Source organism: Talpa occidentalis, unplaced genomic scaffold, assembly GCF_014898055.3.
Source record: "Talpa occidentalis isolate TD23 unplaced genomic scaffold, MPIMG_talOcc4v2.1 talOcc4.16, whole genome shotgun sequence".
Classification (NCBI taxonomy): domain Eukaryota; kingdom Metazoa; phylum Chordata; class Mammalia; order Eulipotyphla; family Talpidae; genus Talpa; species Talpa occidentalis.
This window is the reverse complement of record NW_023601653.1, coordinates 10,269,296-10,291,917: the sequence shown is the minus strand read 5'-3', so window position 1 is coordinate 10,291,917 and position 22,622 is coordinate 10,269,296. Positions and strand designations below refer to the sequence as shown.

The window sequence follows — 22,622 nt, the reverse complement described above, 5'->3', positions numbered from 1 at the left end:
GCACAAGGGTTCCTTTTTCTCCACAACCTCACCAACACTTGTTACTGGCTATAATTTTTTAAGGATTGACTTTTAAATGGATGAGATTTAAATACCTAGAAAAAATATAGTATGAGTTCTCTGTTATAATTTATTAGCATTTCCCCAAACATCAAATTAAGCAGTATTGCCATTCCCCTGAGGTTCACTGCAGGTTGGACTCTAGGGACTATTAGGCTCCTCTGCTCTTCCCACCACCCCTTTATTTACTACCCACCCCCATCCCAGCCAAGCCAACAACCCAAAAGTGGTGGTCTCTACCATCCCTGGACCACCTCATCCTCCAAAAAAGCCAGCACATCATGGCAGGATTGAAAATCCCTCCAGTCCAAAGATCAAAAGCTCCAGACTGCAGACTTATGTGGACTCAGCACTGTCACAAAAAGGCAAAATGCAGTAACGCAACAGAGGTTGCCTGGCGGTGTGCCGAACACACAGGTTATGCTCCCAAAAAGACCATTATTACCAACAGGCCTTATGCAAAGCTGTGTGTAAGAACTCTGCAGTGAGACCTTCAATATGGGGCTGAAAGGACCATGACAGAAGGCAAAGTGAGACGGGGGGTAGGAGAGGGGGAACAGCTGTCGCCTCTTTTAGGAGGACATTTGAGGTCACCTCACTAAAAGAAGTCCCTCCAAATGATTTCTGTAGCCCCCAGGGAACTGATTTTGCAGGATGGAATTATTTCCCTGAAATAAACAGACACACAGAGGTCACTACAACTGGGACCTAAAAGGAAAACAAGTCGGCTGCCGATTTACGGGCAGCCTCTGATGCAACAGAGCAAGAGGTCCCGGCCCCGGTCCAGAGGGAAGGGTCTGGACACACCAGCCCTCCCTGGAGAGGGTAGACTGGGGGAGGGTCAAGGAGGGGCTGCCTTGGACCTCCACGGACAGCATGCCCTAACCTGTGGCTCTCAAGCCCAGAGAAGAGGACTCGGTTTAAAAATGTTGATGCCTGGGCCCTACTCCAGAGAGCTTTTAAAAGGTCTCCAGGTTATGTTCACACTCAGCCAAGACTGAGAACCCACAGTTGGGTCAGAGGGACACGGGTGTGGCCTTAATCACTCAAGCAGATCAGCTCCTCTCCTGCACATCAATTTCTTGAACTGGAAAATGAAAATGATGGTCTCCACCTCATAAGGTGCTTCAGGTAACTGCCTCAGGGAGTGTGTCTTCAGAGGGCACACACCAAGTATTCTAGAAATGCCCACTCCTCTCCCTTTCAGTCTCCTTCCCAGGTCCTACCAAGTAATCAGAGGCTCTGGGCAATTCCCCCAACCCTAAGGGGTTAAAAAGGATGGAGAGGAAGACATATGCTTCCTTAAAAGCAGGTGTGAACAAGAGTGCAGACAAACAGGTTGTTAGCCCCCCAAGCACACATGCATATTCTACAGAAAACTATACTGAATCCCAAGCAATAAGATAAGGGAACACCTTGATTTTCAGATTTGCTTTGCTCTTCTTGTCCAGAAGAAGACCTTCATGGGTTGGACTTTCTCAGAAATCCTCACCTACATACCAGCCCCCCAAGGCCAGGGGCCTGTCTCTAAGGCTGGCACACAGTAAGTCCAAGAGAATGTCTGCTGAGTAAATTCATCACACTCTGTGAGGCCCAGGAGAGATATCTGTAGCTCAACAGAGCTCAGAATGTCCACACCTGTGAACTCCTAAGCAGGTATTTCATAGTATACCTGAAAACTGGGTCTCAGTAATGGGCAAAAAGTGATATAAAGGCCCCTGCAGCATTGCAGTAGTGCAAACACGGACAAGACACTTAATTGTGTCTGATTTTATGCACCATGAAACAGGGATAACAGTGAATGCCGTGCATCTCTTAGGGAGATGGGAGGATGATTCAAGTCAGTGACTTTAGCACAATTATTACTGTGCAGTTGTTTGCTATTACTAGTCCATGGGAGGATAGTGAGCAGAAGGGCCTCAAGTTTCAGGTTCAATATAAGAATCCCGGGTCTAGGTGCCCTCTGGTTATCATATGAGAAGGTGTGGACTAAATAAAGTAGGTGGGGTGGTGTATCCCCAGGTGAATATAGCAACTAGCAACTATTGGCTAGAACTGTGTTTCTCAACTACAGACTATCGCCCACTGCATCACATTTACCTGAGTTGCTTGCTCAAAATGCTGAAGATTCCCCAGGCTCCCAGCCCAGCTTGTGGACAAGTCCCGTCCCAGCCACGCAGGATGAGATCCAACGGGGGAGCACCAAGGATAGCACATTTTAACCAGCACACCCTGCAAGGTTAAGACCCACTTAACGAGAGGATCCATGTTAGTGTATCCCAGAGCCTCACACAAGTCCTGACACACACAGCCCCAGCTCAACAAATATCAGATGAACCCACTCAGAGGTTCCAACTCTACAGCAATTAACCCAATTTTTTGGAAGGCTCACTGGGAGGCAGGGATGAGCAAAGCAAGCTAAATCATGCCAACAATTTCATCCATCCCTTCTAAAAATCTTCACTGGCTGCTTACTGCTTACCAGACACCGTTCTAGACTCTGGAGATGATGCACGCAGCTACTCGGATAGTGACAGACAGTGACAGGCAGTGACAAGTACAAACAGTGACAAGTGCGAAGTACGAAATAACAAAGCAAGGTCAGAGGTGCTGCGGGTTGCTCTTGTGAAACTCTGCACCCAGATCTGCAGGTCCATCAGAACTTTCTACAGTGCAGGGAGAAGTGACCTTGTCTGCACTGTCCAATGACAGCCACTAGCCGTGTCTTAAAACGGGCAGCCCAACCAAGGATCTTTGGTTTTCATTTTATCTCAGTGTAACTCATTTTAATTTTAATAGCCACATGTGTCCATATTGGACAGTGCAGGTCTATAGGCAGGAAGAGATACGTGAACTGGAAATTAATAGCACAAGGCAAAACCTACTGGGGTGGTGGAGAGTGGCGAGCAGCACGCGTTATCAAATGCCTCTCACCCAATTACCAGATGCCCTAATGTTCGCTGGCTCGGGGAACTGAAAGAACAAGGTCAGGTACAAGGCATTGTACTCGGGCTGGAATTTTTATAGCCCATGATCAGCAGGAAGTGGTATGCAGCCTGGCCAAGCCCCAGAGGCTGAGGCTCAAGAACACCCAACTGTCCACAAGCCGGGCGCCAGCTGCCAGAGCTCTCGTCTCCCCGGGCATTCTGCGATGGTCACTCTGTCCTTGGCTACAACGTCCCACTGGGCCCGAGACACTGTGAGGATTTTATGAGATTTCTCCGCTTTTGGCCTAAGCACTAGTACAAGCCTCCTAAATTCCACCGGAAAATTGGTGGCTAATCCAAACATTTCATAAAATTAGAACTCGTCGTGGGGCTGAAAGGAATTCATACTGTGCCGCCACTAGATAAATGCAAAATATTTGGTACAATTTTTTCCTTCATGAGCTGTTTTAAGAAGCGTTTTTTTCTGCCTAAAGGGGATGAGGGAGGTTTGTTTTTGTTTTCTTTTCTCTGTGGTTTGCAAAAAAGCATTACCTGATGAAAAATCAAGGCCTCTCTCCTGATTCCCTCATCCTCCACGAGCAGAGATAACAAATCTTTCCAAGCTCAGCAGCCCCTTGTCTTTGGAAAGATGTTCTTCCTGGAAACAGGCACTTCGACTCCTTCAATTTCTTCCTGGGCTTTAGCCCCAGAATGTTAATCTCCTGGGATGTCATTAACAAGAAAGCTACTGCGATCCTTCATACAGACCTGCACGCCTGTCACCCAGATCTATTTGCAGGGCACTGTGACAGGCAAAAGGGATCGTGTCTTCTAGTGAAGGAAGACAAAGGAATACTCAGTGACTGGCCTTTGGAAGCAATAGAGGGACAAGACATGAAGACACAAAAGCAGACTCTGGAAGGGGCTGGACGCAAGTGCCAAGAGAGCGAAAAACTCACGTCTCAGCAGCACTCTGACACTCGGGGCGCAGCTGCTGAATGAGCAGCAAATCTTAACACAAACTCTGGCCCAGAGCCCTCATCTTACAGCTAAGTGAGTTTATGCCACAGAAGGGACACATCTTGCCCCAGGCCACAGCTCAAATTGTGGCTACAGGAGGGCTGGTCCCAGGTCTCCCGATGACATTCCCACACTCGTAACAATCCGCAGCCATTCGACAGAATGTTCTTCTGTGTGCCTGGCCTGGGAGGGGACCCGGGAGCACATAGATGCAAAAGACACAGAATAACTAGGATGGTGGAACTAAGTTACTCTCACCGCTAGCTTCACACACCTGCAGACAACGTCTATGAACTTTGAGTCTGGGTTCAATGGGTGTCCACCATCCACAGCATGGGTGACAAACCAAGGCAGGAGGCCGAGGAAGCTTGTCCCCACAAGAGGCCAGGGAATCCAGTGGTTACCACCATCACCCTAAAGTCAGGCAGCCCAGCCATAAATCCTGGCTCAGTGAATTTGGGTAAATCAGTTGATGTCTCTGAGCCGCTATCTCCCTCCTTTGCAAAATGAACACAATAATAATCCAGGCGCAGAGGAGAAAGCATGCAAAGCAGCCAGAGCAGGGTCCCGCGAACAGTAAAGGTTCCCTGCTATTACGGTCCTTAGGGAAAGGACTCCCCTTGACTCTGGACCTCCCCACACATGGAAGAAGGGGCATGGGCTCCACAGTGGAGATTTCCACTTAATTCCTGCAGGATTTCTGCTACCGGCTGCCTGCACGCCCACTCACACGCTTGCTGCCTCTCGGAGCATGCCAGCTGACTCTGCCTGGGAAGCAGCTCTCAGTTCACCACAAGCAAGATGTAAAGGGTGCTCCTCTCCGGGGTGAGTAGAGCACTGCCCGGTCTTTCCTTCAAATGTAGTCACGCACTGAACTCTGAGCTCACCAGACAGGCGTCGGCCTCTTCCCTTCCACTGCTGCTGCTGTTTGGGGAAAAGCTGCTTTTCCAACCTACTAAAAACCCTACAAGGTAATTATGTGGCATGAGGCACACTAAGAGTGTCTCAAAGTTGGCGGGCAACTCTTTTAATCCATAGGAAGAAAATCTAGGTTACATAATGGATGCAAAGAGGTGAAACTCTGAGAGACTGAAGCTCCCTCCCAGGAAAAAAAAAAAAAATTCAGCGGGAATGTATTAAATGGACCAGTCTCCTTAAACAGACCAGTGCGGAGCAGTAAGTTTGGATCACGGAACATTAAGTGTGGATCACAGACAGGGGACGTAGAAATGACAAGACTGACATTCAAGAACCACGAGGAGGTTGAGCTCCTTGGGGTAAAGGTCAGACCTTGTTTCCTGTTGTCACTCTAGCTCCTGGCCGAGAAGGAGCTCAATAAATATCTGATAAGATATTTTTAAACCCACTGCTGGGAGGCGGAGAAGGAGCACCTGGCACAAGAGAAAATGGCAGAGATTGTTCTACACCCTCTTGGGAAGCTTCCTAGAATAGTAGTTAAGAGTCCAGACAGACATGGGTTTCATTCCTATCATCACCTCCAGGTTACAAACAGGTGTGGGCCTGGGGGGTGAAGCGGGCAGGTACAAAGACCTCCCCAACAAGGGCTGACCCCATGCTGGGCCATTCTCCCCAGCCTCGACAAAGCTATCCTAAACAATCCGAAAAGGGTTTTAAAAGCAAAGATATTCCCCTTCCCCCAACGAGAAGTCCTTCTGCCAAAACCAGGCAACAGGAAATGAAGTCTGCATTTCACCAGTTGCTTTCAGCGGACCCCAGGAGTCTCGTCCTGGGACTTTCCCAGGTGAGTCTTGGAGAGCATCTCAATGCCCAGGTGAAGAAAAGGGGCTCAACACCAGGGCACTGGCTATGTGCAACCCACCGTGCCAGGCTGCCCGAGTACCAAGACGACCACGACCCTCCTGCTGGAGCCCAGAGCGTTTCTTCTAAGGACAACACTGAACTCGGTGCGCAACTCAGTTACTCTAGCGGCCACTCCCATTTCACAGATGAAGAAACTGCGTCCAGCAGGCCCTCTCCAGGTTAGCAGGAGGCTGTGCTCCTCACCAGCCCATGCTTCCTTTGAGGTGCAGCACTAGACAGTCCACTTCCTCCCACCTTCATCCTGCAGAGACGTGATGCGCTTGTCTTGTGGCAACTAGGACAACACATGTGTACTGAGCCCGATTCATAGGGAAAAAATGACAGAGCTGGCAAGCATTCCTTCCAACCTGCAGCAGTGAGCTTCCTGGTGATTGCTGAGCCACAGAACTACAGGAGCTTGACACAAGGGAGCGAGGGATCCCTGAGGATAATGGAGCAGCTCCCTTTTCCTCACTGAGAAATTCCCCTTGAGTCCAACAGGTCCGAGCTGCCCCCAGGCCACAGGAAGGCAAGTCCTGTCCCCAGCCAGGAAGGAGGGGCGCCTACCACAGCCTCCCCTTAACCTCAGCTGTCTCTCCATCTCTTTCAGAATAACTTAAACCGAGTAGAATTCTTGAGTTTAAAAGGCAAAGCACGATGGTATTTTTTCCAGACATACATTAACCTCACAGTCCAGCCAGTTTATAATTCTTAAAGTACTTGATTTACAACCCAGGGAGAAATGTTTTGAAAGTCTTGCGAATGCATTTTTGCATCTAAAGCCTGCTTACTGGGCACAGAGACCACCAGGTTTTCTTAGGTGGAGCCTGGGGTCTGGGGTAGGCAGGAAAGTATGCAGGCAACCCAAGGAGACCCTGGAGATCAAAAAAACTGCTGGGAGCAGAGACAGAGACCAAGGGTGGAAAATGGACCCATTTCTCCTCGTCTGCAGCCACCGTGCGGAGGAGACGAGCGGCACCAGGCAGTGCTGGGCTCTCCGCAGCTAGCAAGGGTGTAGGCAAGGATGACCAGGAAAAGGAGGAGGCCCATACCCCCTGCACTCCAGAACCCCCCCTTCTCAGGAGGGCTGGTGCATTCATGAAGCAGTTTATTCATACTCATGGGGCACCGGCTCTCTGCACCAGTCTGCAGGTCAGGACACAGGGTGAGTGAAACAGCCTTCTGAAGGGAAAGGAAAGGGAAGGTGCATGCCGACAAGTCATCAGACCCACCCTCTATGTGCGCCAAAGGAAATGGACCAGGACTCAAAGAGGAATAAGAAAATTAGAGTTGGACACACAGGTGGGAGCCTTGAAGGACGTGGCAAATTCAGAATTTCATCCCCACGGGAAGTTTCCAAGCAGCTAAAGCCATGACCCAAACACACAGGGCAGTACTTCTCAGAAAGTAATAATACCAGTGCTGGTTTGCAGGAGCCTCCCATGCACCAGCCTCTGCCCTAGAAGCTTCCAGACAGACCCTGCTTCTCAGGGCGATCCCACATGGTAGGATATCAGGAGCAGCATTTTCCAGATGAAAAAACAGGAGCTCTGAGCAAACGCATGCCTTCCCCAGCTGCCAGCGGCAGGACAGAAAATGAACCACGTTGGTCTGATGCCACGCCGTGATTTCTTCCTCTACACTTGATCTATATACCGCCTTGCATTGTCTTGGATGTGTTCCTGATATATCAATCCCATGCCCCAAAGAAATTCTAGGTATCTCAGTGCATGATTTATGGTATTCTCCTCTGCGATTCCTCCCAGCCCTGGGCACATCGGTCAGAGCTAGTTCAGTGCATCTGTTGATTGCTAGATTGAAAGGAAAAGGTATGCCCCCCAACTTTCACCCCCATACCACACCTCCAATGTGTCTTTATTTTGGGGAATCCTCAGTCTCAGAGAATTCAGATTCATTCTCCTAAAGGGGGGCTTTTTTCTCATTTAGATGGTGCCTTTGAAACTAGCAATGATCCTAGATGCATTTAATGAGCACCTACTAGGTGCCAGGCACTGGGCTAAAGGCTCAGCTGCATCAAGTCATCTTATTGGAGCATCTCAACAATTCAAAAATCAAAAGCTGCTAAGATCTTAGCCCCAGATGAGGAAATGGAGGTTGAAAGAGCATCAGTGACTAGCCTGAGGTCACTCAGCCACTAAGGGTGGGAGGGAATGTGGGCCCAGGTGTTCTGGCCCCAGGGCACGCTCCTGTCCTTATGCCCTGGACACTGCTTCCTGCTTTCCACACAGATGAGCCTGAGATATTATGAACTAGCAGGTTGGAATTTCAGGCCCCTGACAATTAAGAGCTTCCACCCCGAGGCCCATTTCCCAGCCTCACTCTGAGCAAAAGTGGCTTTACTTATGGCCACGTAGTTGAGACATAATCCACCTATCGCACAATTTGCTCATGGAAAATACACAAGGCAGGTATTTTTTTTGTACAGACACAGAGTTGTGCAAGTAACATCACAATTTTAGAACATTGTCCTCTCCCCCTAAAAGAAATCCTACAGCCATGAGCAGCCATACCCCCTTTACTTCCAATCCACCCCCACACAGAACCCTTAGCCCAGTGCCTTCCAATCCACTGTGTCTCTATGGATTTGTCTTTGTTGGACATTGCATGGAAAGGGAATTGTGTAATACGCAGTCCTGAGTGACAGACTTCCTTCATTGAGCACAGTATTATCAAAGTTCGTCCATGGTGGCTTGAAGCAGACCAGAACTTCATTTTTTGTTGCTAAATAATATTCCATAAATATAATCAAGGGACAGGTCATAAAGGAAACAGACACACTTTATCCATCCAGCAGTTGGCAGACTGTGGATTGCGACCCCCTTGAAGCTCATGGGAATGGAGCTGCCATGGACACTGACATCCAGGCTTCTGTGCACACACCAGCTTACAGCTTTCTCCGGGGCAAGCCAGAGGTGGGACAGTCCAGGTCTGGGTTTAATGTGCACTGAAGAGCCTCACTGTGAAGTCAACATCTGGCTGCTCCTGGGCCATTTCCAGGGAATTTTATCAGCCCAGCCAGACTCTGCTCACGGTGGGTCATCTGGCCGAGCCCCTCCCGTGCCGGGGCCTGGGATCTTCTCATTTCTGCACTGCACAGTGCCGTCTGGGCCGGCCCGATGATAAATGCATTCTGCTTTAAAGCAGATACTTCACAAATCATAACTTACAGATGCTCCAGGACTTTCATGTGGGGAAGACAAAGGAGACTTATGCTGTCTGACTCCAGAGCCACTGAGTACAGGAAGCCAACAGGCCCTGGGTAGACAGCTCTCTCCCTAATGAGCGCGCGGGCAACTGCAACAGAAACGCGATTCCTGAAGGGAAGGAGAGGCAGCCTCCCCCCCCCCCCCCCGCCCGCCCCCCCCCCCCCCCCCCCCCCCCCCCCCCCCCCCCCCCCGCCACCCCACTATGTAGACTTAGCTAAGACCCGCCTTGCCTTTCATTTCCAGCCATTTTCTTCCAATCAGAAAGCTCCATGAAGTCAGGGGTGATGACCTGCAGCTCCAATGCCTCCTGAAATATTTCCTTGTTCAATGTATTCAGTATTCACTGCAGCTCCATACTACCAGTTTTTTTTGGAGAACCTACTAGGTGCTTGGCACTAAGCCAGGCGTTGACAAGAGGCATCTACAAGACGGTTAGACAAGACTCACCCGCAGACAAGATACCTTGACTCAACCCTTATCTCCAGCCGCCTCCCAGGAGGAAGTGAGAGCCCCACATCCTGGAGCAGTGTGGGTGCATTTCTGTCTGCAGGCGGGGAAGTGAACCAGCTGACCTCTCCAGCCCCTAGGAATTCTAGGGTCTGTGGCCACTCAAGGAACAAAGAACTCAGTGTGGGTCCAGGTAGAACGCTCCCTGGCCCGATGCCTTGAAACATACTCGTGCACCAGAAAGTTTGCCAGAAGCAGACATATCTGCCCCACTTCCCGCCGACATGGTCCCGATCCTTATCTTCTCATACCTCAACTCTTGCGAAAACCACCAGGCCGGCCTTGCTGCTCCAAGCCAGCAACCCAGACAGATGGGCTCAGAGCCCCGCTGTGGTCAGAACTCCGCTCAGCCCACCCAGAAAAAGGAATAATATGGTCAAGGTCTCTGCATTCACACTGCCTGGATCCAAACCCTGGCTCTGATGCTGCTCATGACCTTGGCCAGGCCAAACAACCTGTGACTTAGTTTCTCTATCTGGAAAATGGAGTGGCAACAGGAATGTGACAAGGATTTAATCAGTTGAGACATACCTGGTATGTTTTAAGCACCTAAGAAGCATTAGCTGCTGCTGCTGCTGCTGCTACTACTGTTATTACATTATTATTATCCCCATCCTACCTTAACAATTTGGCTCCCAATGCATCCCACGCAATCTGCCTGCCTATCCTAGAACCTGCCCTCGACCTGCAACACCCCATACTTCAGTCTTCTACAAAAGTCAAGGGTCATCTTCCACAGCACATGCCTTCCCTAACCCCACTGTGTTCCCTCCTGAACAGCAACAAGAAACCACCCAGGTGGAGAGTCACCCCCTGGCAGGTCTTCCAGCACCATGAGTGAGGACATCACCCAAATCCAGGGGTCATCAGCCATACAACAGAAAGAAGGTCGCCAATTTCTCTAACAACAAGGTCTTTCCAAACAGATCAGCCCTGTCTGACACTACCTAGCTATATGATTCCGGGCAGCGGGCTTCACCTCTCTAAGAACCACTTCCCCATCTTCAAATGGATCAAATTAGAGTGCCCACCTCTTCTCTGTAAAAGTCTGTGAAGCACTTAACACATCATCACATGCCTCAAGGCCTCAAAAATATCAGCTGGCAGTCCTAATAGCAGCAGTGGTAATACAGGGGAAGAGCCTTCCCAGCCAGTCTAGAACTCAGTGTATCCAACCAACCCCCCGTGAGTTACCTTCCCACTGGAAACTCACCTGAAATGACAGCGTCCTGAATGGAAGAGGTCCACAGCCCAGCAACTGTTGGAGCGGTGTCATCTACCAACTGTAAGCAACATGGTCTACGTCCCAGCATTTAACATGCTGAGAAGCATATGGCTGATGGTAATAAATCTTTGTTGTGCTACAAAATTAGTTCAGTATTTGTAAGTACATCTCATCTTCGCTACTAGACTATAAGCTCTTTTTTTTTTTTGGTGGGACCCTCGCCGGCAGCCGGGGAACGAACCGGCGCTGCAGCCTCGCAGCTCAGCGCTCAACCGCTGCGCCACCAGGGGAGGCCCTAGACTATAAGCTCTTTAAGGGAGAGGATCACGTCTTGCTCTAGTAAAGATCTATTAAATGAGCAATGGAAAATATCCAGCCCTGATCCAGGTTGCTTATATCTGGTTCAGTCACTGATCAGCTGTGGGACCACAGAAAATTCACTTAACCCTCCTGTGACTTGTTTATCCCGCCCTGGGGATGAGAAGTCTGGATCACATGTTTGCTGGGGTCCCTGATGCCATGAAAATGGGTTTGGGGCTTAGCTGCAACATGGAACCTCAGCCCCATGCACTTGACAGACACACACGCCCTGGCTGGCAAGTCAGCTCTAATTTGCCTCCCTGGTCTGCAGTTTTCCAGCAACAGGCTGTGAATGACTTTGCACCAGTCTTTAAAGTAGCCTTTTTCCTCTCCCTGGCTGAGGGAGGATGCCCTATCAGCCAAGCTAGAGCTCTGGAACCTGGGGACACCAAGGCACATGGGGGCACTCTGGCAAGGGTCCTGCCATCCCTGGGCCAGACCTCCCCCAGACACCTTGCTGCCTGCTTCAAGCCTCACCACATACTGCTCATGGGAAAACTGAGGTACAGAGGGAAGCAGAAGTTGGCCTTTGACAGTGAGATGGTCACATGACACCTCTCCCCAAAAAGTTGTTGTTTGTTTGTTTGTTTTTCTGACAATGTTTTGTCCAGCCTGAAGGTCCAGAGGGTTTGACTCAAAGAAAACATATGCTATGTTATGACATGGGGCTCATTCAACAGCCCTGCTCCAAACAAAAGTTGTGCAATGAACAAGGCCCAAATTCAAGGCTTTAGAAATGTGTTCAGATGCTATCAGAATCTGGCTGATTGTCTTGGCTTCATATGGGTGCCCTTCCTAATTAACCTGACCTTTGCTAATTAACCTGAAAGACAATTCTTTTCCTCACCTCTGTCTGAGCGATAAAGGCATCCTGCCTCTATGAGGGTCTTAAAATCCAAATGAAAAACTACTTGAGATGAAAAGAAAATGTACTAAAAAGGGAAACTAAATTGGCCAATTTCCCCTTTTGAGCCTTTTTATAAACTAATTTATCCAATTCTCACAAGTCCGTGCCTTTGGTATTATGAGTAGCCCATTTTACAGATGAAGAAGCGAGGTTTCCAAAAGTTACATGACTTGCCCAAGGTCACAAAGCTAGGGGTTGGGGGAGGAGGGGTGGGGGGGTAGTTGAAGGAGCGGGGGTGGGGGGGGTGGCGAGCAGTCTCTCAGGCTTCTGCGGGACCGTCCTATGGACAGACCTGTTTATCTCCAGAAGCTGCCACTTGGACTCCCGGTCTTGCAGATAAACTCAGGCAGTGGCCATGAGACCCCACCTGGAAGTGAAATGGGGACAACGCTGGGCCATGCAGAGGGCTGAAACCTGGCTGCAAGTAGAGTTCTTCAACTCTCCTCCAAACTGCCTTTCACAGATCACAGCAGACGCTTCTGGGTGGTGTTTGGTTTGATTCAGAAGCCTTCCAGACAGTCAACTAAAAGCTACAACATTCTCACTTTTAAACACTTGTCTGTCTCGAATGGAGGCCCCTGCTGACTTCACAGCCCCTCTTGCAACCTGACGCCCCCCCCCCCCACCGCCTCCAGCTGCTCCCACTGGAAAGCAGCTCACAGCCAGGGCTCCATCTCTGGAGAGGTGCTCTGAAAGGCGTGGGCGCAAGCAAAAATAAAACAGTGCTTCAGAATTCACCCGAAGATCAAAAAGGCAGAATTGAGACAGTGCCCACTCCATCACCTTCCATTGCACCGCAAAAGCAACTTGTGGCTGTTTAAGGCATACTTGCAACTAGGAAAAAACTCCACATTCATACTTTAGATGAAAATTTCTTGCTGCTTTTGACAGATTCTAAGTCACCAAGCACTGTTTGGGCAAGAGCAATTTGCTGAGCAATTGTATTTGTGTTTTATTTTCTGTCCAGCCCGGCAGAGGGAATTTTCCACCTGACAATTCCTGTTTTTCACTTAAGTTCTTAACCCATCTGGGAGCGGCGTGCTCAGCAGGGGGAGGATGCAGGCCAAGGATGGCTGCTCTTCACCAAACCTCAGTTTTCCTGTCTGAAGGTTTTCCACCAGATGATTTTGCTAACATTCTAAGCTTATTTATCAAGTAGCAAGCAGTCCGGGGTTGCCAATTCCTGGGCCAGGATCTGCCACCAGATTTAAATCTTTACATAATTTTTGAGTAAAACAAGAGATTTAACTGAAATTAATAGCGCAATGGGAAACTGAACTGGGGTGGGTCGTAACAGCGCCAGGACTCAAGTCCTGAGCTAAGAGAAGAGCCTCTGCTGTTCTCAGCGCGCCCCTTAGTGGCCGTTCGACTCAATCCCGACGGAATGTTGAGCGTTTCTGCAAATAAAGGGAAAGACAGACCGCCAAGAGAAAGGCAGGCTCCAGGCTCCTGATGCAATCCCTTTCACCCTCACCTAATCTCCACGGAGAGGTGACAGACAGCCAGACCGATGGCTAACAGGATGCCCCAGTGCAGCTCCCTAAGGTGTCTGCCATAAGATAAAGTTTCATTCTTTCAAACAGTTGGCCGCAGCTCCCCAGTATTTGGGTGTCTGAAGCCCCTTACAGATCCCAGACACACCCTTACCACTCAACCCTTCGCAGGCTCACATCCTCAACCTGCAGCTCCAACCACGTCTGTTTTTCATTATTCTGCTTCCCCACTTCCCAGCGCGATTCTTCAACAGCTACTAAGACAACACGAGCGAGGGGCTAAGCTTAGTTTTTGCTTATTCAACATCCAGCCTGGGGAATATCACCTCGGACAGAAAGCATGAATGGAGCGCACGCTTCTCAGCCTCTTCTTGCACCAACCTGAACGTGTGTTTTGCAAGGGGTGTCTTTGCAACCATTTCCTCTTTGGATTTTTCAGCCTACAAAAATAGCATTTGCCCAGAGTATATTCTTAACTGCTTGCTTACCTACTGTTGCATTTGTTTATTACAGAGACAGCTTGTAACTACAAAGTACAATGTCCCAATGTCCTCTTAACCCCAACAGCATTTTTTTTTTATCTACAGGGGTAAAAAAAGCTGTATCTGCCCAAACAGTGAGACTTAGAAATAAGGGAATTATCTAGACAGCCTTATAGTCGGGAATTTAGGGGGTGAGCTTACTGATTGATGCCCCATTTTTTTCCCACAGAACTGTCCCTGCACAGACACAAGAGAAAAAATATCAACATCAATGTAACACTTCATGCCATTGTTCATTTTGCCTTTCCCTGTGGTCATTTGCTAAAGTTTACAAGCAACCCTGAGCCCCGAAACACCCCCCAAGAGTGCACACACAAGGAATCCCATAATGAGTTCCTGACTTTGGCCATCATCTATTAAAAATGCATCGGATATGCTTCAAATCAAAGAACATGTGAAGCTTCTGCCACACACCATACACAATCTTTCTGCAACAGTCACTTTGGACCCGACCCTCTGGCCATGAGCAGTGTGGACTTCAAGGGCGTGTTCGGCAGAAAGGAAAATGACAAGGAAGCAAGCTTGGGACCAGGCACCAAGGAGCTTCTTGGGCTGTGCTGTTGGTACCCGGACCCCGGCAGGGTTTCAGCTGTCACCAGCAGGGCTGCCGGGCCAGACCCCTTAGGCAGTGGAGCAGTCCTGCAGACTGAACTGAAATGCAACTGAGTCAGCTGCAACTCAGCCCCCTGTGTGGCGAGCAGCGCCTGGGGCATTTCAGAGCTCTCAGAAGCCAGCCCCAAGCTGTCACATCCCTCCGGTGTGCCTTCTCTCCAAAAAACAGACAGGAGTCCCCCTGGGGTGCAGTGACAGCAACCTGGGGAGGATGCAGAAGGAGAGTGGGGGTGGGGGGGAGAATCGAGTCACCTCCAGGACACAGGACTTGGGAGACCTGCTCAAAGTTGAGGGTGTACGTCCGTTTGGAGCTGGAGAACCCAGGATATGGGGTGACTGCCTGCCGGAGAGGGAGACCCTGGCGGTCCCAACGCTGCAAAGTGTTTGCAAATCATAAACACTACTTTGCTGCTGGGATAAAAACCCCCAAAATATGCGCAGACAGGATGTAACAAGTGTTTCAGAGGAGAGACACGCCTGAGTCACGGGGTGCTGGGGGGGGGAGTGAGGAGTCTGTCTAGGGGCTCTTGGCAAGCCCCTCGCCCACAAGAGCGTCCCAGCGCGCCCAGGCGCCAGCCCCGGGGCGCTCGGTCCCCGGCCACAGGCGGCGCGCGCCCCCGGGGGCTTCCCCACTCACCACTCGGCCCGAAAACCTCTCGGTGGCCCTCTTGACTTTGCCGTAGGTGCCCTTCCCCAGGGTCTCCTGCAGCTCGTAGCGGTGCTTCAAGTTGTGCTTGTGGTGATGCCGCTTCACCCCGTGCGGCTTCCTCGGCTCCGGCGCGGCCGCCTCGGGGGCTGCGGTCGCCCCCACCACCGCCTCCGGGGGCGCGCCCGGCGCCCCCAGCCCCAGGTCGCGGGCGTCCCCCGCCGCGGGCGCAGCGGCCCCCTCCATGTCCGGACGCGGCGCGAGCTGGGCTGGGGCGCGCAGGAGCCGGCGCGGCGCTCGGGGCGTCTGGGTCCCCGCCGAGGGCAGCCGGGGGCGCTCAGGGTCGCCCCCGCAGCATCGGGGAGGCGGCCCGCTCCGGCCGGGCTGCGGCTGGTCGCTGGCGGCGCCGGGGACTGCACCTCTGCGCCCCGGGCGCACGGTCCGCGCACCGCCCCCCGGCCGCGGCGAGCTGCGGAGCGTCGGGCGCGGCGCGGCGGTGGCCAGGGAGGCGGCGGAGCTCGCAGGAGGGAGGGCAGAGGGGTGGCTCCCGGCGCAGGAGGGGGAGTGTTATGTGGGGCGCCGCGCCCCCCGACCCCTCCCCCGGAGGCCGCGCCGGCCGGGCGGGGGGGGCGCGCTCCCCGGCCGCGCGGAGGGGGCGCGGAGGCGGGGTCCCGCGCGCCCCCTCCCCGCCGCCCCCGGCCCCCCGGGCCCCGAGCGGGAGGGGGATGGGTGCTGCCCGCTCGCCTTTGTGCCGCGCCGGGTAGGCCGCGCCGGCGGCCGCGGGGCTTTGTCCTCGCGCGGCCGGGACGCAGGCCGGGGGGCTCCCGGCCCGGCGCCCCCTCCCCGGCCCGCCCGGCTACCGCGAGTCCCCCGCGGCCGCCGCGTCCCGCCCCGGCCGCCCGGCCTCTCCCCCCGCGGGCGCCCGGGCGGCGGCGCGCCGAGCCCCGGGGCCGGGGAAGCGCGCGCGCTCCGAGCCGGAGGCCTCCCGGGTCCGCTCGCGCTTCGGCTGGGGGCGCCCCGGGTCCGGGCGCCCCTTCATTTTATTTTGGGTGTCGCCGCGGCCGCCAGGCCCGAGATGGGGGGGCAGCGGGGGGAGGGGAGGCGCGAGGGTTGGGTTACAGGCGGTGAGTCACGGCCCCCTCCGCCCGCCCGGGCTGGCATCCCCGGCCTCCGGCTCCCGCTGGGGACGGGCCGCCGCCCGGGCCGCGGCGCACCCCGAAGAGCCCCAAGCGGGGAGCGGGGACCCCGGCCCGGCCCTTCCTTAAGGAGGCGGAGTCGCAGCGGAAGGCAGACGTGGAGGCTGAATTTGGGGTCCCTGCTTGACCGCGGGGCCTGAGCCACCCTCCAGGACCCCGGGCAGCCGCTTGGGAAGGAGGGAGAGAGTTGGGGCCATGGGGGAGTAGGGGCGCTAGAGACTCCAGGACAGAGCTGGGCGCCCGTCCAGACGCAAAGGCAACCTTTGGAGGTGGGGAAAGCAGAGACGCCAGATGGAGCCGGGCCCAGGGCCTGCTGAGCAGGAGACACTGGCAGGTCTCCTGGCCCTTTGGGCCTTGAGAGTCGCCTTTAACTGAAAGAATCAGGTCCTGGACATGGTAATGGGGGCTGCACCCCACAAGCTGAGGGTCAGGCAGGGAGGGCCTCCAACCATGGGAGGCTACCCTTGTCCTCAGAAGTAGCAAGAAAAATTAAGGGAGAAACCAAGAGAAAAAGAGGAGTGTGTGTGTGTGTGTGTGTGTGTGTGTGTCGTATCTGGGATAAGAAGAGTGTGGTATGAAGTATACCGGTATCTTCTGCACATTGCTGTGTAGTTCTTTGCTTTTCCACCACTGAGCATGCCCAAACCTCCCTCTGTAGCTCCCAGGTTCATCCCTCCTGCATTTCTATCCCTTATCACCTTAACCTGGACTCCTGCAAACAGCCTGCCCTCCACCTGAGCCCCCTCCTGCTCCAGAGTAAGGCCTAAAAGCAGTCACCATATTCACCTTCCCTCCGGTTTGGTCCAACTTCACCTCCCCAGATGCTTGACATGAACCCCACTGTCCTGTCCCAGCTTCCCCAGGAGCACACTGGTTATTGCATAATACAAAGACAAAGGCCATGTTTATTCTATTCCTTTCCTGCCCTCCACACTTGCAGGGCCTCCCTGCCCCCACCCTGAAACTCATTCTGCATTATACAAAATCTGTAAACCCAATGCAGGCAGATTGAAGCCAGTGTAAATAAAACAGGGTGAGTCTGCCCACCCTTCCCCCCAAGCTGTGTGAACTTGGTCAACTGACTTAGCCTCTCAGAGTTTCCTCTTCTTAAAATAATGGACTTGCAGGTAAACAGATTAGGCCTGTAGTGGTAATTAAAGCTCTTCACCAGGTATTTTCTGGTTCTTTCCCTAATTTGTTATAATAGAAATCCACTACCCCATCCTCTTGAAATCAGAGGTGGTCATATGACTTGCTTGGACCAATAGAATGAAAGAAGTGAAATGCTTCACTCTTCAAGTAGAAACTCAAGAGCCCAGGGCAAATCCTGGTGTCTCGACAATTCTGAAAACACAAGTCGGCAATCCTATCTTAATCACCATGAAATTACAGACACAGAGCCTCCCCCAGTCAGCCTGGCTCTGTAAAGATAGCAGAACAGTCAGCTCACATGTAATGCAAAAGTAGCATAAGCAAATATTAAATTGGTATGTGTTAAACTGGTGAGAATAGGGGGAAGGGAGGGCTGTTTGTTACAACAGCATAATATAGTTTATTCTGGCTCCTGGTGCTGTTCCCAGGTGTCTGGGTCTTAATTGATATTTGTTGAGGGAATAACACCTACCCTCCAGTGCTACTATTCGGTGACAGTAAACCCTTCCCTATAAGGGAGTAGTTCTAATCCTTATTTTCAATTGAGGAAGCCATATCAGAAAGGTTAAGTAATTTGCCTGAGATTACATAGGTGGTAATTATCAGCATGAGGATTTAAACCCTACCTGTCCAGTTCCTCTTCTACCTAAGCCATGCTAGCTCTCCTTAAATGGAAAGGATAGAAAACACCCGGGACAATGCCTGGCTCACAGCGGGCCCGGGCCTTGGGAGTTCCTCTCCAGACTGAATTCCTAGAGCATTCATAATTTGAACCACACTTCACAATGTTATCATGCATTGTGTTCCAGTGTTTTCACACAGATAAAGCATTTCCGCCAACAAGATCCCAGGCTCCTTGATTAGGAGTTTGAGTTCTAGAGTCCCACTGCCTGGGTTCAAATCCCTATTCCACCACGAGTGATTGAGCATTCTTTTCCCTCTGTGTACCTCAGTTCTCTCATGCATAACAGCAATAGCAATAATATCATATTGGTGTTGGTAACACTATGTCCCAAGGGGGCCATAATTTAAACACTCAATAAATCATGACTTCCAATATTCTATGAATGTTCCCTATTCCGTGGCTCCATGGATTTCAGGACATGACAAGCAGTTTGATGGGACTCTGATGTGGGGCTTTGTTCAGGATACGGGACGCACGTGAGAACATCTGCATTCATCCGCGCTATCCTACAACTTATATCTGCAGAAGGCTCATTAGTTGTTCATTATTCCACTTTTAATCTCCTAAGCAACTTAAATTAGGCATACTTGCTTTCCTGAGAAATCTTTGTTCTAATAACACCAGTCATCATTAATCTACTATCTGTCAGCCAGGACTTGTAAATATGTTACTTCTAACCATGCTAAAATTGCAGGGAGAGGTTTTGATCCCCAAATAGCTGTTCAGAACACTGATTCTCAGTGTAGTGGCCTATAAGACAGTAACTGCCCGAGGCAGAATTTGCACCCAAGTCCCACTCTCAGGCTTTGCTCTAACTCTTTCCATCTGCCTGACATCCCTGCCACATCCACAGTGTCCAGGCTGTGCTTGACAACAGCCTCCCATTTTCTAGATATGCTTTGGAAGTTATCCAAGATGGTGGCATTTCTAACAAAAGTGCATCGTCTGGTCCACAGCGTGCATTAAAGAGCAGCCTAAGGTGGTGCTTCATCTCCATGGTGGTGGAAGTTGGCCAGCTGCCCACCCAAAATTCATGCTCCTCCCTCCGCACGGAAGCTGGCCCATGGCTGTTCAGCTGGGATTTATTTCCCAGCCTCCCTTGCACCCAGGTGCTCTCATGTGACTGGTTTTCTCTAATGGAATATGAGCAAAAGTGATGTTGTTTACCTCCAGGTCAGGGTTTTTTAAAAATGTGCCTGGGGATGGACTGTGGGTGCTCTCATGGTAGGTATGGTATAGTAACAAAAGCTGGGTGAATCCTACACATCTAAAACACAAATAATGATGTCAACCAGTGTTAACGCAATAAAGAAAAAGAAAATTTTCAAAATGAAAAAAATGGGTGAGGCATCCCCACTGTGCCTCATTGGAAGCAGAAGAATCCAGGACCCCAGAAGATGGTGGGACCACTAGGTAAAAGAAGCCTTGACTGGCCTGTGGAATGAAGCCACCCTCTGACCAGGACATTTGACAGATGCCCAAGTGAGAAATAAATTACTGTGTTGAGGCGCTGAATTGGAGGGTTTGTTCGGAACAGCAGCCAGCGCTGCCCTAATACAGAGTGTACAGTCCGTATTTTCACATAGAAAACAAGAGACCAATTACACACCATTTGAATAATTAGCACCAAAAATGCCACCTTTATATTCTCAGTCCACTTGCTTATTTAAAGAGGAGGCAGATTATTTGGGGCCAGAGTTTTCCTTTCATTTTTCCTGGGTTACATGTACCAGAGATCAGAGAGGAATGTTGAACAGATGTGACAGTCAGAAACAAATCTACTCACTCAGCAATGTTTCCTATTTTCCCATACACGCCATTGGGGCTGAGGATGCCCTGGGCCACGGATCCCTCTCCAAGAAACTTCCAGTCTGTGCATAGTAAGCATGACTTCAAGTGACCTCCAGTCACCAAACTTCCAGGGAGAACCCAGGCCACTCGAAAGGAAAACAGATCACTAAAATCTACTCACACATCACAACGGGAAGCTCTGTTTCCTTGTTCTACTATAAGAAACAGTAGGAATGGTGGTTAAGAGAATAGATTCCAGAATCAAAACTGATCCAGTTCAAAGTCTGGCTGGACCACTTTTAGAGTGTGGTGTTGCAGACTGCCCTTGGCTTCTCAGTTACCCCATCTTTAAAACGGGGATATTAATAAAGAGGCTGCTCTTTAGTGCACGGTGTCTACCTGACCATGCACTTTAGTTAGAAATGCCACCATCTTGGGTTACTTTCCAAAGTATATAGAAAACAGGAGGCTGTTGTATTGACTATGCAACAAAAATTCAAAGGGATTTTGTTGACAATTGAATGAACACCCGGAAAAGGTACTAAAAACAACACATGATAGATAATAAATAACCCATAAATGTCACTATTAATACTGTTGCCACCTTCTAACTAGAACTATATTCCATGTACAAACAGGACTTTTCATGGGGAGGGGTGATGGATGACATCAGGAAACAGAATTATAAATAGAATCAGTAGATATTACAAGGATCAACGGAAATGCCTCTGATTGAGATCTTGCTTTCATTTTTCTCATCCCTTCGCTGACTGGGAGGGCAGGAGGAAAGAGCTGGGAAGAGCATCCGTTTGGGCAGCCACCCATCATACTGCAGGACGAGAGACGGGCTTCCACTGTATCTGGGGAAGCTACCTGGGCCAGGTGCCTTCACCTCTCGTGGAGTGATGTCACCAGACCAGACGAAGACCCTCAGACAGAACAATTCTTGACTCCTTCTGGAGACTGCAGTTCTCCCTTCTCTGCCTGTTCTTTCTCGGGGCACATGTGAAAAGGATGAGGTAGTAAAGGGTTGGCAGCGGTTCCACTGGCTTTGTTTTCTCTGCTTTAAACTTTATACTAAAAAATAAGGCAGCTTCGGGCCTCCCTGGTGGTGCAATGGGTTAAGCACCACACTATGAAGCAATTTGAAGCCTCCGCAGCATGAGTTCGATCCCCGGCCCGCCAGGGAGCAACCCACATGGCGCAACAGGCCTCTCCTGTCTCACCCGCTGCTCCCCTCAGCAGTGTGTTTCAGTTAATTTGCCTGTTCTGTTCCCCGCTTTGTCTCTAGTGAATCCTCTCACCCTCTGCATCTCTGGCCTGTGCCCCAGCTCTTGTATGCATAAATAAATAAATCTTTTTAAAAAAGTCATTTATCAAATTAAAAAAAAATAAGACAGCTTCTTCCTGAGGGAATAAAACAGAAGGGGTTGTTGGAAGGTTCTGGTATGGAGAAAAGAAACTGAAATGTGATTGATTTCCCATCCACAGGGAAAGCTCTGGTGGGAACTCCAGAAGCAGAAGGGAACTTGGTGCCACCCTGCCACTCAACATACTCCAGAGAGTAAATATGTTACCTGCAGGGATGGGCGGGGCCACGGGAGAGCAATTAATTGGCCACATGGAAGAGCCTTTAGGTTTCACTGAGGTTCAGTTGTGGGGTTCTGGGGAGGTGCAGAGAGATACAAAGAGCTCTCCATTAGAGAGAACATCAGAACTGAATCACCCCTTAGCTAAATGTTTATCAGGGGCCTAGTGTGACTCCAGGGACTGGAGATACAGAACAAACCAACACAAAGTCCCTGACTTCATTAAGTTTACAGCTAAACAGTGAGCATGACAAACAAATGTGTTATCTGTTGAGTAATGCAAAGGAATTGCAGAAAGAATAAAGAAGGTTAAGGGGAAGAGAATGAGGAGGATAGTAAGGAGAGGACTTTCTGATAGGGTGACATTTGAGTAGAGACCCCGAGAGAGTGAAGAAGTACTATTATCTGGGGGGAAGAACCTTTCAGGAAGAGGTCTTAGTAAGTGCAAAGGCCCTGGTAGGTATCCTTGGCATGTTCATGGAACAGTGCAGAGAGTGAGTGAAATAGGAGGAGCGTAGTAGGGTTGAGGCCAGATTGTCAGCAGAAAGATAACCCTGTAAGACTTTTTGGAATGAGGTAAACAATTTGGGTTTTATTCTGAGTCAGGAAGTCACTGGCCAATTCTGATTAGAGCACTGACAAAATCCAACTTGGGCTTGAAAAGCCCCCCCTAGCACTGTATTAAAAAAGAAAAGAAGAAAGGACTTGTGGAGGGAGGGAGAGGCAGCCATGACAAATGCTAAGGAAAGGCGCCTACAAGAGCTACAAGACTTCAATCAACTTTCTCAGTACCATCCTTCCTCTATTTGGCCCCCACAGTTTCTTCCTGAAACACATGTCTGTCTCTATATCTCCTCCTTCC

At 50.8% G+C, this 22,622-nt stretch overlaps 1 protein-coding gene across 1 annotated transcript in view; it reads right to left on the bottom strand.

Moving 5' to 3' along the window:
- The window catches only part of NUAK1 (NUAK family kinase 1), a 66,940-nt gene extending 51,298 nt beyond the window's left edge, over positions 1–15,642 (bottom strand). The window contains exon 1 of the mRNA XM_037513720.2: positions 15,339–15,642. Coding sequence (XP_037369617.1) covers positions 15,339–15,593 — 255 coding nt within the window. The 5' untranslated portion in view covers positions 15,594–15,642. The remainder of the gene's footprint in view (positions 1–15,338) is intronic.
- Between the last annotated feature and the right edge of the window lie 6,980 nt (positions 15,643–22,622).